A 15,861-nucleotide genomic window follows, 5' to 3' on the forward strand; every position below is an offset into this window, starting at 1 on the left:
ATTAGTAACAGCCAGAGGTACCTGGCTCTGGGATGTAATGGTGAGGAGCAGACGGTTGTTTTGGCGATGGTTAGACCTAGGCTGTAACTTGCACTCCGCCTGCTCCCTGTGTGAATGTGGACAAATTACTCAACCTCTGATAGGCTTAGTTTCCTACTTGGAGAAACGGGGATGCTCTTGGCAACCTCACCGAGTTGTAATGATATTTACAAAATAATGCAGGGGTTGGCCAACTAGTACTAGCAGGCCACACCTGGCCCACCATATGATTTTGTAAATAAAGTTGAAAGGGAACACCAGCAAGCTCATTTATTTGCATATTTTCCATGGCTGTTTTTAGTCATACAGTGGCAGTAATTGTGACCGAGACTGTCTGATTCAAAAAGCCTAAAATGTTTACTATCTGGCCCTTTAAAAGGAGTTGGTTTTCTAATTCCTGAGAATTATCTGATAATGAATGGGAAGCACTTACCATTTCTGGCACATGGGAAATACCCAGAGAAGAGCAGCTATTTTTTTATTATATAGTGGTAATGGACATGAGGATGACATGGATTATGAGAATATTGGTGATGGTAATTATAGTAACAGATGATGATGGTGTTACAGTGATGATAATGATGGCAATGATAAATCTTTTCTTTGGCTATTAGCTTTAATTTTTATATACCTTATTATAGAAACCACACCTCATATTGCCCAGTTAGTTAACAAAGTCTTTTTCTTTCCCCTGATATCAAAATTAATTTTTCAAAGATTTTTATTAAAGGATAGCTAACAATATTATGTTAGTTTCAGTGGTACACCATAGTTATTGTACATTTATACACCTAAAGAAGTGATCACCATAATAAGTCCAGCAACCATCTGACACTGTACCACGCTATCACAATATTATTGACTATATTCCCTATGCTGTATATTATATCCCGATGGCTTATTTATTTTATACCTGGAAATTTGAACCTTTTATTACCCTTCACCTTTTCTCCCTCTTTTTAAATTTTTCAAGGACAGTTAATATTTAATATTATTTTTTATTTATTTCAGGTACACAGCATAGTGGTTAGGCATTTCTATAATTTAAGAAGTGATCCCCCTGACTAGTTAAGTACCCACTATACATAGTTTTTACCATATTATTGACTGTATTCCCTATGTTTCACTTTACATCCCCATGACTATTTTGTAACTACCAATTTGTACTGCTTCATCCCTTCATCTTTTTCACCCTTCCCCCCAATTCCCCTTCCATCTATCACCCTGATAAATCTAGTACCTATCTGACAACATATGTAGTTATTACAACATTGTTGACTATATTCCTTACGCTATATCCTACACCTACATGAGTACTGTGTAACAACCAATTTGTACTTCTTCATCCCTTCCCCTTGTTTACTCCCCCTGCCCCAACATTCCTCCCACCTGGCAAACATCAAAATGTTCTCTGTATCTATGAGTTGATTTCTGTTTTGTTTGTTTGTTTATTTTGTTCTTTAGATTCCATATATAAGCAAAATCACATTGCATCTGTCTTTCTCTGTCTGCCATACTCTTACTCAGGAAAATACCCTCTAGGTCCATCTATGCCTCTGCAGAGAGCAAGAACCCGTTCCCTTCCCTGGCCAAGCAATATTCCATTGCATATATGTACCACCTCCTCTTTATCCATTCATCCATTGACAGATACCCAGGCTGTCCCCACATTTTAGCCATTGTAAACAACGTTGCAATGAACATATGGAAGCACACATCCCCTCAAAGTAGCATTTTGGGTTTCTTTGGATAAATACCTAGAAATGGGATTACTGGATTCTTCTTTGTCTCTTGTTTTAAAGTCTGTTATGTCTGATACACATATTGCTACCCCAGTTCTTTTGTTTTGTTTCCATTTTCATGAAATATCTTTTTCCATCCCTTTACTTTCAGTCTCTCTGTGTGTTTTGATGAAGTAAGTCTCTTGTAGGCAGCATTATGGAAGGGTCTTGTTTTCTTATTCAATCAGCTACTCTATCTTTTAATTGGAACATTTAATCCATTTACATTTAAATTAATTGTTGACAGATATGTAGTTATTGCCATTTTATTATCCTTTTTTTTTTGTTTTAAAGAAGTCCCTCTAAGATTCCTTGTAATACTTTTTCTTGTCTGGGAAGCTCTTTATCTGTCTTTTGATTCTAAATGATAGCTTTGCTGGGTAGAGTAATCTTCACTGTAGGCCCTTATTTTTTATCACTTTAAATATTTTATGCCAATCCCTTCTGGCCTGAAATTTTCTGTTGAGAAATCAGCTGACAGTCTTATGGAAGCTCCCTTGTAGGTAACTAACTGCTTTTCTTTTGCTGTTTTTAAGATTTTCTGTTTGTCTTTAAGCTTTGGCATTTTAATTATGATGTGTGTTGGTGTGGGCCTCTTTGGGTTCATCTTGTTTGGGACTCTCTGAATTTCCTGGGCTTATATGTATATTTCCTTTGTCAGATTTGGGAAGTTTTCTGTCATTATTTCTTCAAATAGGTTTTCAATTTCTTCCCCTCTCTCTCCTCCTACTGGTACTACTATGATGCAAATGTTGATATGCTTGATATTGTCCTAGAGATCTCTTAAATTATCCTCAGTGTTTGGATTCTTTTTTCTTTTTGCTGTTCTGATTGGGTGTTTTCTGCTACCTTATCTTCTAAATCACTTATTTGACTTTCTGCTTCATCTAATCTAATCTTCATTCCCTCTAATGTATTCTTCATTTCAGTTATTGTAGTCTATATTTCTGACTGGTTCTTTTTTATGTTTTCTACCTCTATTGTTTGTTTCCTATCACTTTGTTAAAGTTCTCTCTGAGATCACTGAGCATTTTTATAACCAGTGTTCTGAACTTTGCCTCTGGTAGATTGCATATCCTCATTTTGTTTAGTTCTTTTCTGGAGCTTTATTCTGTTCTTTTATTTGGGACATGTGTCTTTGTAGCTCCATTTTTGCTGCCTCCCTGTGTTTGTTTCTATGTATTAGGTAGTGCTGCTGTGTCTCCCAGTCTTAGTAGAGTGGACTTATATAGTAGGTATCCTATGGGCCCAGTGGCACAGTCTCCCTGGTCATCTGAGCCAGATGTTTGAGGTATTTCCCTTGTTTGGGTTGTGTTTGCCCTCCTGTTGTAGTTAAGACTTGATTTTTGTTTGCATGTCAATGGGAGGGATTGATTCTTTGGCTTATTGGTTATGAGAACTGGCCGTGACTATAGTCGAGGAGCTTTTGTTCAGAGGCTGACCCTACAGAGCTGGGTTTAGTTTAGCTGGACTCTGGTGCCTCCTCAGTCTACCCTTTGGGTGTGTCTTTCTTGGAGCTGGCTGCATGATGCTCTGGTTGGATCTAAAGCTGTCTACTGAGCTTGCCAGCTCTGGGCCTTCTGGTAGAAGACCTGCTGCCAGCCAAGTCAGCTGTAGCCTGTGCCCTGATTGGTGCCACCTGACATGAGCCACAAAGCAATCTGCAGAAGGCCACCATGCTTACTGGGCTTGGAGGTACATTGAGAGGCCAAACAACAAACCAAGGCTGGCTAGTGCTGAGCTTAGGGCTACTCAACCAGAGGTATGGGACAAACCAAGGACAGATGCTGCTTGTTTGGGTTTTGTGAGCCTTTGAGAGATTTTAGGAAAGTCTGCAGCATGAGCCAAGACACACTATTTATGTGAAAAAGCCACTGAAAATAGTTTGGGTGTGCCTGAAAGTTGGATGGGGTGGAGTGTCAGGGAATCACCAGGGTGAGGTGGGCAAAAGTTGTCAGCTAGGTTGATGGGGACTCAGATATGGTGGATGCCTGTGTTTGGGGGAGGGCTCAAAAAAGAACCAATGGCTTCCACCAGCTCCTCAGTCCAGGAGAAAGCTGCCTTTCCAGACCTCACTCTGAAGCCCGACAACTCAGTTCTTCCTTGTATGTCCCTGGTGCCTTTTGAGCTGCTGACCCAGCGCTGGAGCTCAGAGTTAGTGAGTCCATTACTGAGTAAGTGCATGCCCGAGCCCTTTAAGAGGATCTCCTTGGGACTCCAGCAGCCCTCCATCTCACTCAGTCACAATCTCTGCTGGTTTTCACAGCCAGAAGTTATGGGGACTTCTCTCCCCAGCCCTGAAAACCTGGGCTGGGGAGCCTCGTGTGGGGCTGGGACCTCTTGATCCTCCGTGGAGCCAAGATATCCCTCCTGATTTTTAATGGTCACTCAGGGGTGGGGGACCAGCCCATTCCACATCTCTGCGCCTCTTACCAGTCTTGAGGTGACTTCTTCTATATGTCCTTAGTTGTAGCGCTTCAGTTTAGCTTTACCATTAATTTTTAAGAAATGGTCGAAACATGCTATAAGGTAAAAGAATGAAGCTCTAGAAGTTTAAGGCTTAATCAGCAGGAGTGAGGAGGTATTTAGAGGGTAAATCCAGACCTGCTTCTTGTCTATTTTTGCAAGAAGTGGCCACTGATCTCTTCATATTTACTTTTTCACAAGGGATTTTTGTTTTCCCTTAAAATTACACTGACAGTATGTACCAGTGTGTACCTGTGTGAGGCTCCATTGAGTCCTGGTCATTTTTCCAGGTCGCATAGGTTTCCTGGGAAAACTGTGTTTACCTTGCCTGGGAATTTTTTTTTATTATTATTTTTTTCTTATTTATAAAGCCAAGAAAAAGAGAAGGAAGAATTTTTATTCATAATTTGTGGGCTACAGTAAAAAAGGTTTCCTATAAAGAGGATAAATTTGCTATATCTATGGCCAAAACAAATAACATATTCTTACCACCCATGGACCCCAAATATATCTCCAAGTAAATGAGACTCACTCAAAAAATTAGCATATGTTTTTTTCTCCCGGTTATAAATTCACAAATAGGATCTGTTTCTCCCTTTAAAGCAGTTTCCCTAGCAACTAAACCACCCTTATAAGATCAGAGCAGTTTGTCACTTTTGAAATTTGACTTTCTGACAAGACCTTCTGGCTCAGAGGGATGAAGGAAATAACCTCCAAACACAAACATTTAAAAAACACTCAAGTATTAAATTACAAATGGAAACCAATTTAGGTAACGTTTTTATAGATTGTATGTCAGTCCCTATCACCACCCTCCCCAACCAACCAGCAAAGATAGTAATCTCTTAAAGTAGTTATCTTTGTAACAGAGAACAGATGGGAGTGATTCTTAAAGTGGCTAGATCATCCTAAAGATATATTGTGGGAGGCAGTGCATAGGAGATGATATAGGAAGATTTATAGCAAGATAGTGAGAGGATGGGTCTCAGCTAATCCTCAGACTAGCTTTTCGTTTATTACTGTTTTATTATTATTTAGTCCTAGTGCATTCCTCCCCCCCACCCCCACTGCTGTCCTATTTATCAATGACCAGAGTCAGAACCTCATTCAGTTCTTGGATTCCTTCCCTTCCACCATCCTATTCCAGCTCCTGCTGTACTTAGCTAGAGTGCAATTGGGAAAGAGTGACGTTGGTAGGAAAAAAGTAAACAAGAAAGTTTCCTGCTTTCTTATGTTATTTCCTACTCACCCCTTAACAAAGGCGAGAGAGAAATTTATGATTCCTCTAGAAATTTATGAGGCTCTGTAGAGACCCCTCACATGAGCTTGGCATGATAGAGAATTGGGATACTCGTGTGAGAGAAGAATGGACACGATAAAAGTGGAAGCTTAATCAAAGTGTTCTCACATTGAATTTGCATTCATGATCTCAGGATGAATGACAAGTTTTCTTCCTTGGAAAATTTTCCCCAAGAGCACAGTGGTCCTCATAGGAAGCAAGTCAAATGGGCAGCTCTCCCCCATTTGCTCATACTTCAGATGGAATGTGTCTAGAAGCCTAGCGTGGTGGTAGGTGTTAAATGCAGTTAAGTGAAAAAGGCATGTTCGGCAAAACAAGGGACTTAAAGCTTTTGCAAAGTCCATGCTGGTTCCAGGAAGCAGAAGAAAAATATTTTGAAAAGGGTTTTTCTTAGAATGGAACTTTCAGAGTCCTTGTTTATGGCATGAGTTGATTCATCTCAGGAACTTCATACAGATTATATTTCTTAGACTAGGCAGAGGCTAAGTTTTAATGAAGTATTCTGTAAATATTTATCAGACACCTATTATAGGTTTAATATTAAAATTGATGTTTGGGGAAGAGAAGCATAAAATCTAGACACAGGGTGGTAGACACAGAGGTGTGGTGCCTAGATCCCTCTTTGAGGAACATGTTGCTGCTGAGCCACAGGGAGTGTAGTTGGCAGATGGTCTCCAACTGTCACCTCCTTCAGGATTTGCTTTTTCTGCAGAGATGCTTTGCTGAGGTCACACCTTCCCAGGGCAGCCCACATTTGGTAAAGTTCTGGCCACTTTGGGCTGGATATGGAATACTCTCACAGTGATACTCATGCCTGGGCTCCCCACCCAATTATTCTGGCCCTGTTGAGTCTATCACAGTTCAGCTTCTCTCTCTGCCCAGTTCAGTTTCTGCCCCTTTCCCCTCACCAGTGTTGATCCGTCGTGAATAATTGGCATCCTGAACTTCGTCTTGAGATCTGTTTTTGGAGAACCCACCCTACAACACCTAGTTATTAATTATCTTGCAAATAATTCAAGAGACAGACTATCCCATGGGGAAAATTGATGATGTGGAAACGTATATAAATGCTACAACAGTCAAATGGGAGGGAGAGAGTCAAGCACTTCAAACATCAGATATCTCCTGGAAGATCTGAAACTTTTTGGTTGAGCAAACTCAAGATACTTGAGGGTGAGAATAGAATACAGAAAAATGGAGCAATTTGAGCAAAAGCAAGTTGGGAAATTGTGAGGAAACCACTTGGGCTAGAATGAAGGGTGCATGTTGGGGAAGAGTTAGAAATGAAAATGTTATTAATTCATTCAAGATTAGATCTGGCTGTAGACAAGAGAAAATCCTCACAATACATGTTTACATCTCTCTCATGTTAAACAAAAAAAGTTCCGTACTTACTTTGATTGAGCGCTCCTCCTGCCAATTTATTCATTTTTCTATCATCTCTACAGTGAAACTTTTATCATCAGGGTCTACTGTGGTTGCGAGAGATCCAGCCTTCACATCCAAATTCCAGAGAACAGGATGGAGGATTAGATAATGAAGGGCATGGCACATCATTTTAAGGAGATTTATTTCTAATTACATCTCATTGGTCAAAGCTTAATCATATGGTCACACCTACCAGTAAGGAAGGCTGCAGAATATAACCTTTAAAGTAGGCAACAAAATACACAGCTGAGAAATTTTTAAATGACAATTGAAGAATATGTTACTATATTTTATTTCAGAGGATAGAAACAAATGAGACAAAATAATAAAGAGGCCAAAATATGGTGTCTTGAAAATGATGGTACCAGTAACGTGTTTCTAGAAATTGTGGACAAGAAGAGTTATTTTATATATGTGTGTAAAATGTCAAAAAAAAAAATGTCAACATATTCAACTGGGCATTAATATTAATGATAATCTAGCATATATTGAGTGTATTCTATGTACCAGGCATTATGTCAAGTACTTTACATCTGTTGTATTATTTCATGAAGCCTGTGAGATGGGTTTTCTAAATGGTCTATTACAGATGAGGAAATGGCGATTTTGAGAAATTAAGAAAATTGATCAAGGTCATGAAACTCATAAACAGGATAGCCAAGCCTCAAACCTACGCTCCTCAACTCCCCAGTCCAACCACTTGTACTATGGTGATTGGATTAAAACCATCAAGTAAAACATCACAGAAGAGAAGCTGGGGCTTGGGAGAGAGGGCAAAAGTGGAGGTGTATTTGGAGAGCCAGCCAGCTCTCATAAGTATTAACACCATGAGAGTAAAGGAAAACTATCAGGGAGGAGAGAATTCAGACAAAAGGAAGAGGAAGTGCTAAGTGCTGAGTCTCTGGGCTCTTTCTTTCAGAGGAGGAGACACAAAGGAGTGACTGGGCAACAGCCAGGGCAGGGTGGGTTCAGAGCAGAGAAGGAGAAAGACTTTCTAGGTGAAGAAAGGAGCCAACAATGTCATTAACTTAGATGTTCAGGAAAAAAGTGAATGATATGAACAGTTAAGAGGTCATTCATTGATTATTTTCAAAAGTGTTGGAAGTGGGCTGTGAGAATGGGTGGAGGAAGGTCAGAAATAATGAACGAACTACTGAAACATATATACTCATCCTATTGTTAGTAAGAGTTGATAATAACAGTTAATAGTTATTAAAGCTTATTCTATGCCAGGTACTGTTCCCAAGCCTTATGTGTAAACTAATTCATACAACCACAACCCTTTGAGGTAGCTGCTCTTATTATTCCTAGTTTACAGATGAGAATATTGAGGCAGTGAGAGGTTAAGTAATTTATCAAAAGTCACACAGCTTTTAAGTGGCAGAATCGGGATTCAAGTCCAGCATTCTGGCTGCTGAGCTCACGGTTAGTAGTCTAGAAAAGCCAAAGGTTTATTTAAAAAGAAATGAATTAGTGTAAGTCCACAGATTTTTTTTCTGAGATGAAAGTCTCATGTACATTTTCATAGGAAATATTATGGGTACATAATAATTATTAATTCTTCTTTCCCCAAAAAAATATTTTGAAGAGGGATTCGTTTTGTTTTGTTTTTTTCCCATGTCAGTTTTTAAAGGAAAAATATTTTACGTAACAATTTAAGAAGAAATTGAAATCTTGAGGGAAAACACATTGCATTTTTACTGGTAAGCTTATTGAGAGAATTGAAATGATACATTATGGACCTTAGTAAATGTCTCCAGAATGAAAGAGGGCATTCTATTTTTACAGCAAAACATTTTATTAACTATGCAGTGGAACAATAATTTTTTTGTGTTTCGAATTCCTTTATGCCTACAGACCGCTCAACTGAATGTCATTAGACTCTCTAGAACTTATTTTCACATAGTTTGCAGGCTCACTCATCTCCTACACAGTCATGTGTTGATTTGAAAAAAATATGTATATATACATAACTGGGCATGGTACAGTAGGGGCAGCATATTGGAATCTAAGACTTACACATTGCCGGCCTGCTCAACATCCCTAACTCTTTCCAGGTAACCAGATTGATTAATGTCAATACATGCTTCCAAAAGACTGAGAAGTGATTCTTAAAATATTTCTTCCAGGAACACTGTAATTAGATTTCTGAACAAAACAGTACTGTGATATTCAAAACCAAAGACTCTTGAAAGTGTTGCTGTTTAGGATTTGCTGGTAATTAGAATAGGCAGATTTGATGGGAATAGTTGGTGTGGACTTACCAACTAACAAAATTGTAAGTGAAAATAGAGTTTTATTGTATACAAAAATATAAAGGCAAAAGAATAATATAAGTTGATCAGAAAAAAAAAAGAAATCAACATGCTAATTTTAAAGTAAAGTACTTTGGAATATATATTTAGTAACAGTATTTTAATGAAATTTTAAAATGATGATTATGTAACTGCCATTTATTGGTTTTAAATATATACTTAATGTTAGATTGCTAATTAATTTGGACAAATTGATATTATATAGCTACAACAACAATTAATCGTGTTTGAGAGCTTATTATATGGTAGGCGTCATGCTGCGGATGTCCCATGTGTAATTTCATTTAATTATCACAAAATCTCTATGAGTTAGATAATCTAGCTTCTTTATAAAAGTGTGGGAGCTGTGTTTTGTTGTAAATGTTTAATAGTCTCTCTAATCTGTGGGCAAATTTGATAAACAGGTAAAGTTCTCTTTTCAGGTAACATGGTTGTGATTTCAGTTTCCCTTTCATGATATATAAAATACTTTTAAATGATCTATTTTATTAACTTGAAAATTGTCCTTCTTATATCCTTCTCACACACTGTGAGAAGAAAATAAATAAAATGTTCTCCTGTATTATTTTCTATCTTGCTTCTTAATATCTCACCTTTGACACAGTCCCCATTTCCGACTTAGGAAGCCTTAGTCAGTGAAGTGTTGGTGGAATGTTAAATCGCTGTTGTAGCTCCTGACCTCCCACTAGCTAAGGTGAGTTGCTGGGGGAAAAGCTTTGTGTTTTATCTGCTATTTCTTTACACTTAACCCCCAGCACCTTTGTTTCTTACCTCTTATTTTCTGTAGGGCAGGCATACACTACCCTAGAGAGATATATGTTCAACAAATGTATATTTAGTATCTACTAAATGTTAAGCACTAGGAATGCAGTGGTGATCCATCATTCATTCTTATCTTCAGTGCATGGCAGCACTGGTCCCAGGACACCTCCCATCCTGCGGGAATACATTGGCATGTTGGGGCATCAGTTAGTTTTTCCATGGGTGAAAATTACTAAGGGTCAAATCTAAAACCAAAAGCAGTAACTACCCCAATGTAATTTGATTCACCTGCAACTCTTCACCCACTCAATTATTTTTTAAATGCATATGTACCCTCATTCAAGAAAACCCTTTAGTCTAAGTAATGATTCATTTTGGAGGCTATGGAGCAAATGATAGATCTGTGAACTTACTACTCCATTGTTGGGTGACTCCTGCGAAATCTGGTTTTCATAAAGATCCTTTGTGAACCCTATGACTTGCCCGACCCTCTGTCACTTATTAGCTATGGGACCCAAAGCAGATTCTTCATCTCTCTGAGCTCCATTTATTTATGACCAGAGAATTTATCACACAAACTGGGACACTCTTGAGCATGAAAGGGGGACAAGACATTACTAGTCATTTTTATTGACTAGTGGGCAAGTCATAGGGTTCACAAAGGATCTTTATGAAGAAGGTTGTATGTAACCCATGGAGTCGGGTACGAGTCTTCAGGTAGTGATTTTATGAAATACATTGTGTGTCAGAAATTGTGTTACTCTCACGATGCAAATGAAAATGATTCACCGTGGGATCTCTGAGTTTCTTGGAACTCAGTAGGGTAAAGAGGAATTAACTAGGGAGAGGGTTGCTGGAAAGCATCCTAAGCAGTGTAAGTAGCATGTCAGCCGTTTATGTTGCTCATTTTTAAAGAAGATAACACAATAAGTCTCTCATGCCATCCCCACCCCTAACCAATACACAATTTCTATTTCTGAGAAGGGAGCCATAATTGTTATTGAACACATATATTGTCAAACTTTCTATAATAGCATATTATATCATGCCATTTTAACCTCACAACATAATTGAGATATTTCAAAATTATGTCTTGGTTTGCCCCAAATAGTTACATTTTATGTCTATTGTCCTAAAGAAAAACGACTAGTAATGCCTTGTCCACCTTTCATGCTAAAGAGTGTCCCGGTTTGTGTGATAAATTCTCTGGTCATAAATAAATAGAGCTCAGAGAGATGAAGAATCTGCTTTGGGTCCCGTAGCTAATAAGTGACAGAGAGTGGGGCATACCACACCTTGTATAAGGCCTATTCATTTCTTCTGAATATATAATCACGTCAAACCATCTCACTTAGGTACTAGATTTTTTCAGTATTTTGAAGCTTCTGGTTTACTGGAGGGCTACTAGCGTCCTTTTCATGAGGATAATATATTCCAAAGATGTAGTTCAGATAATTCATCATAGACTTTCAGGTGGGTAAGAAATATAGTCCTTTAGGATTCAAAGAAGAGGTGACATTGTGACTTGTCCCAGGTTCTGTGGGCCTGCCTCATCTCCCCACATGATGAGCACAGGTTTGTCTCAGGTTCCATCTAAGTGAAGAGAATCTACAAGCAGTGACAACAGCACTGGAAGCAATCCAGATGAAGCCAGTACACATACTCTATAGAGATGAGGCCCAACTTAGGCTGCGATGGAATCTCATTCATGCGTTTTTGATGAGATGTCAGAATTCACTTTAAATATCGGACACTCAATTCTGAGTCTGTGAATTGGGATAGTCCTTACTGTGGTCCCTGGAATCACCTGTTACCCTGGAGACAGGGATCCAAACTCTTGGTGATTCCCATCTTTAGAGGAAAAAATAAACACCGCTCAGGGCTAAAACAGAATAAGTTACCCGATATTGGACACAGGAAACAGGAACTACGAGTGCAGAAGCTAAGAGTGAAATCTTCCTGGGATTGGCCCGAGACCATTTCCCCATGCTGTCTATATTTAGCATACCACTTTGCACTCTCTTCTACTTTACTCACCACCAGTGTAACTTATGAAGGTGTGTCATCAACCATGTTGAGAGTAAGGTCCGAGTTGTCTTTATCTTGATGTCTCCCAGAGCTTAGAATAGCGCCTGGCACTCAACAGGTGTTTATTAATATAAATCAATGCGGTTTCCTGTACCTTCTTTTATCAAGCACAAGGCATAAAGAACAGACAAATGGACATCTGAATAGCCTGGACAACTGGATCTGTTTAATCACTGACATGTTTCTTGGCAAACTTTTGAGGACTAATCGATTTTTGTTCGCAAATTTGTTTCCCATGCCAAGAAAAGAGACTATTTCTTCTATATTATTTATTTGAAAAGCAATATCTTAAGAGTCTTTTGGCTGGAAGATGTTGCCGTGATATTTGTTTAGTAAGAAATGTGAAGGATGCCCTCCTTTAGCCATCAACAATGCCAGATTTTAAAGAGAATTTTGGATTGTATTTGTCTCTTGCGAACTTTGACAAACTATTTTCTTTTGGAAAAAGATTTATTCAACAGAGCAGTTTGTGTTCCTTAGTGGAAGAGAGATCATTAAATGTTTGTTTACAAAATGCATCAGTGTCTTGGGCAGACCCTTATGGGACCTTTTGATCCGTAGGAAAAGTGGTTGTAAATGGAGAATAGACACTCCCCTCTTCCCGCATCCTGTGTAAGTAACTTACTTGCTCTTCAGCATCTAAGATAGGGGCCTGTTTTTCTTTTCTTTCTTTTTTTTTTTGACCAGGTGCCATCATTTTCTATTCAAATGAGGATGGTTTCTATAGAAATTGTCCTAAATACATGAGCTCTTTGAGGCTATATGTAGTTACTAACCAGATGGCTGATGCATGCTTTTATAAAGCATAACTATTATGAATTTTTAAGTAAGAATTATGATTTCTATCAGTATAATAGTCTATACTAGACTATAACACCAACAGTTATTGATTAATAAAACAAGGGAAAGAAAATGATTAGTGAAAAGTTGCCAATAAGACACAGAGCAAAATAGCAATTTGGATTAATTTCTTTGATTTTCATGTTGCAAATGATTCAAGGAAGAATTTAAGTAGGGCAAAAGCCCTGGGTATTTCCTTTCCCAAACTTGATTGTGCCAACATGTGTTTGGGGAGAGAATGAGAGAAAGAAAAGATCAGAGGGAGAAGGATGGAATGAGCGATAGCATGAGAATTTTGTAGTTGTTTGAATCCATTTAGAATAAACTGATTGATTCATTGACCATGGACTGGACTCTTACTTCTCATTGGGGAGCCACCCATTAGAACTTTGAGATGAATGGTCTCTAGGATTTAATAATGCTGCCCATTGTATACATATAATAGTAATTAGATACATAATAGATAATTATATGTATAATAGTATATATAAATATGTGTGTACACACACACACACACACACACACAGACTTAACCTACTTTTCTAGACTTATTTTCCTTTATTCTCATTTATGTTATTTACCAAACTGAATAACAACAATACTAACAGGAGTGATATATATGAAGTATTTGCTGGCACAGAGTTAAGGCTTTGCATGCTGAATTTAATTGTTATCCTCATAAGAACCCTGTGAAATACGTACTGTTCTTCTCCACACTTCCCAGGTGAGAGGATGGAGTCTTCGGGAGGTTCGGTAACTTTCCCTAGGTCCCACACACAGCCAGTGTACAATCTGACTCCTCGGTCGTCCTTTACGACTGCACCGGCTGCTCACTACAGGTGCCTTCACTCTAGCTTTTCTCTCTGCCTGAAATAAGTTCTGTTCTTTCCCACCTTATAGCTCCCTATTCCCCCATCCTTCTAAGTGCAATTCAAATGCCACTTTCTCCTTGAATTACTCCAGGTGGCTGTGATCTCACCATGCTCTAAAAATCCCTCTATGTCTTTACTACTTAAAAGTATCGCAGACCAGCAGCAGGGCATCAAATGGGAGCTTGTTGGAAATGCAGGATCTGAGGCCTCATTCCAGATGTCCTCAACAGAAACTGCATTTTAACAAGACCTCCAGGTGGTTTATGTACAAAGTTTGAGAATTCAGCATGGATCTCTCTCTCTCTCTCTTTCTCTCTCTCTCTCTCTCTCTCAGTATCTCTGTTATTTGTATACCTGTTCTATATTCTCAATTGGACTGTAAAGTCTTTGAGGGCAGGAGGGTATTATATTTTCTTTTGAGTATATAAAATGTAAATATACATAGCATAGAAAAGGCACATACTTTGTTTAGTGATGTAACACAGCACTTATATTAAAAATTTTAGATCATTTTATAGGTCAGAAAATACTGTTGTTCGGATTGTTTTTTCCCAGTGTGCTAACAGAGTCACTTTTGACAATTATTTTACTTGTAATGATTCCACAAATTCAGGCTTTTGATAACATTTTAAATGTTGAGAGGCACAATCCAGGTCCTTAAAATAAAACTTTCATTCCTTCCTATATCCTTTGGTCTATAATTGCTCTTGGGACACATCTTTCATTGTCACAGTCCAAATATAAATATTACAGATTTGGAGAAAAATCAATACATAGAAAGCAGAAATACTGAAAGCTGAAGACTCCAGTTATTTTCATGTGTGAAGTTTTGAGGTTTGTTTGTCTGCACTCAGGACACTCACTGTCTGTCTTCTAGGAACTTTGGGATGGAATTTCGTTTTGACAAATGTTTGATTGCAAGCTTTATTTTATAGCTGATTTGGTTAATAGCAAAACGTCAGTCACTGCAGATGCTCCTATATCGTCGCATGCTGCTTACATGCCAACGACCGATAATTAAAGTCATTGATTATTTGAAATGATCACTGTGTGCTTTCTAGTTCTTTATTTAGACACAGTGTTTGCATATATTTGTACCTCTAAATGTTCTCAGTGACTGTGACCCACTGATCACTGAGATTGGCAGATGCTCAGCTCCTTGCTGCTGCACAATCTGGCTTCTCTCTTCTTTTCCCAGAACATGGAATTGGAATACACGCCTGAAAAGAGGGCAAACACATATAGGTGGCTTTTTTTTTTTTTTTAACTTCTGCTAGCTCCATTTCAGCAGTCACTGTGGCCTCAAATGAAGTTTCAAATCTGAAAATTGTCTGAACATAAAACTACTCTTCGGACCCGACAAAATTCTTCACTTCAGGGAAGATTCCACTTTACCTCTTTTTAGAATTAATTTTTTTTTTTTTCTGTGTGACTGTGTGTGTTGTTTCAGTAGAGGCTCCCTTCCCACCTCATCATTGGTTTGCTCACTCCCTTCTGTGATGAATCAATGCTTCCAGAATAGGGGCTTCTGAGTGCCTGCGGGAACTATTGCTTCTAAATGAGCTCGTGCATCTTAACAGGGAGCATTCAGACCACACCTCAGGTAAAAGGAAGTCTTTCCTTAATGCTTTCAAGAACTTTCAAAGGCTGTGCACTGTGGTGTTTGCTGCAAGAGGGCGTGAGGAAGAGCTGCCTGCATGTAGATAAATGTGACTGCATATTAAAATGGAACGTTATCTACAGTTACTCTAAAGGCAGACAGAACTGCTTACTGGGCAACGCTCAGGACTGCTCTTGGTGTAGTGTCAATGCTAAGACATCCTGTAGTGTCTCTTCTCAACAGGAGGCTAGTGGCCATCTGTGAGTGTGGGTGTCAACATTAGAAGAAGAGAACTTTTAGGGAAATAGAAGAAAGGAAGGCATTGCAGCCCGAAACTGAGTAAGAGAGCAGTTAGCCTGCATGGCACGGT

The 15,861-nt window shown here is 38.5% G+C and overlaps 1 protein-coding gene across 7 annotated transcripts in view; it reads left to right on the forward strand.

The window, feature by feature from the left end:
* MLIP (muscular LMNA interacting protein) overlaps positions 1-15,861 on the forward strand; it is a 228,300-nt gene that overhangs the window by 76,395 nt on the left and 136,044 nt on the right. The window contains exon 1 of one of the 7 annotated variants that reach the window (XM_033103384.1): positions 9,233-9,292. The exons of 5 other annotated variants lie outside the window; for them this stretch is intronic. In XM_033103384.1, the coding sequence (XP_032959275.1) occupies positions 9,254-9,292 (39 nt within the window). In that variant the 5' untranslated portion in view covers positions 9,233-9,253. Of the gene's footprint in view, positions 1-9,232; positions 9,293-15,351; positions 15,495-15,861 lie in introns of those variants that run through there. One more of the 7 variants, XM_033103383.1, reaches the window with a different exon arrangement.

Source organism: Rhinolophus ferrumequinum, chromosome 3 (genome assembly GCF_004115265.2).
Source record: "Rhinolophus ferrumequinum isolate MPI-CBG mRhiFer1 chromosome 3, mRhiFer1_v1.p, whole genome shotgun sequence".
Classification (NCBI taxonomy): Eukaryota; Metazoa; Chordata; class Mammalia; order Chiroptera; family Rhinolophidae; genus Rhinolophus; species Rhinolophus ferrumequinum.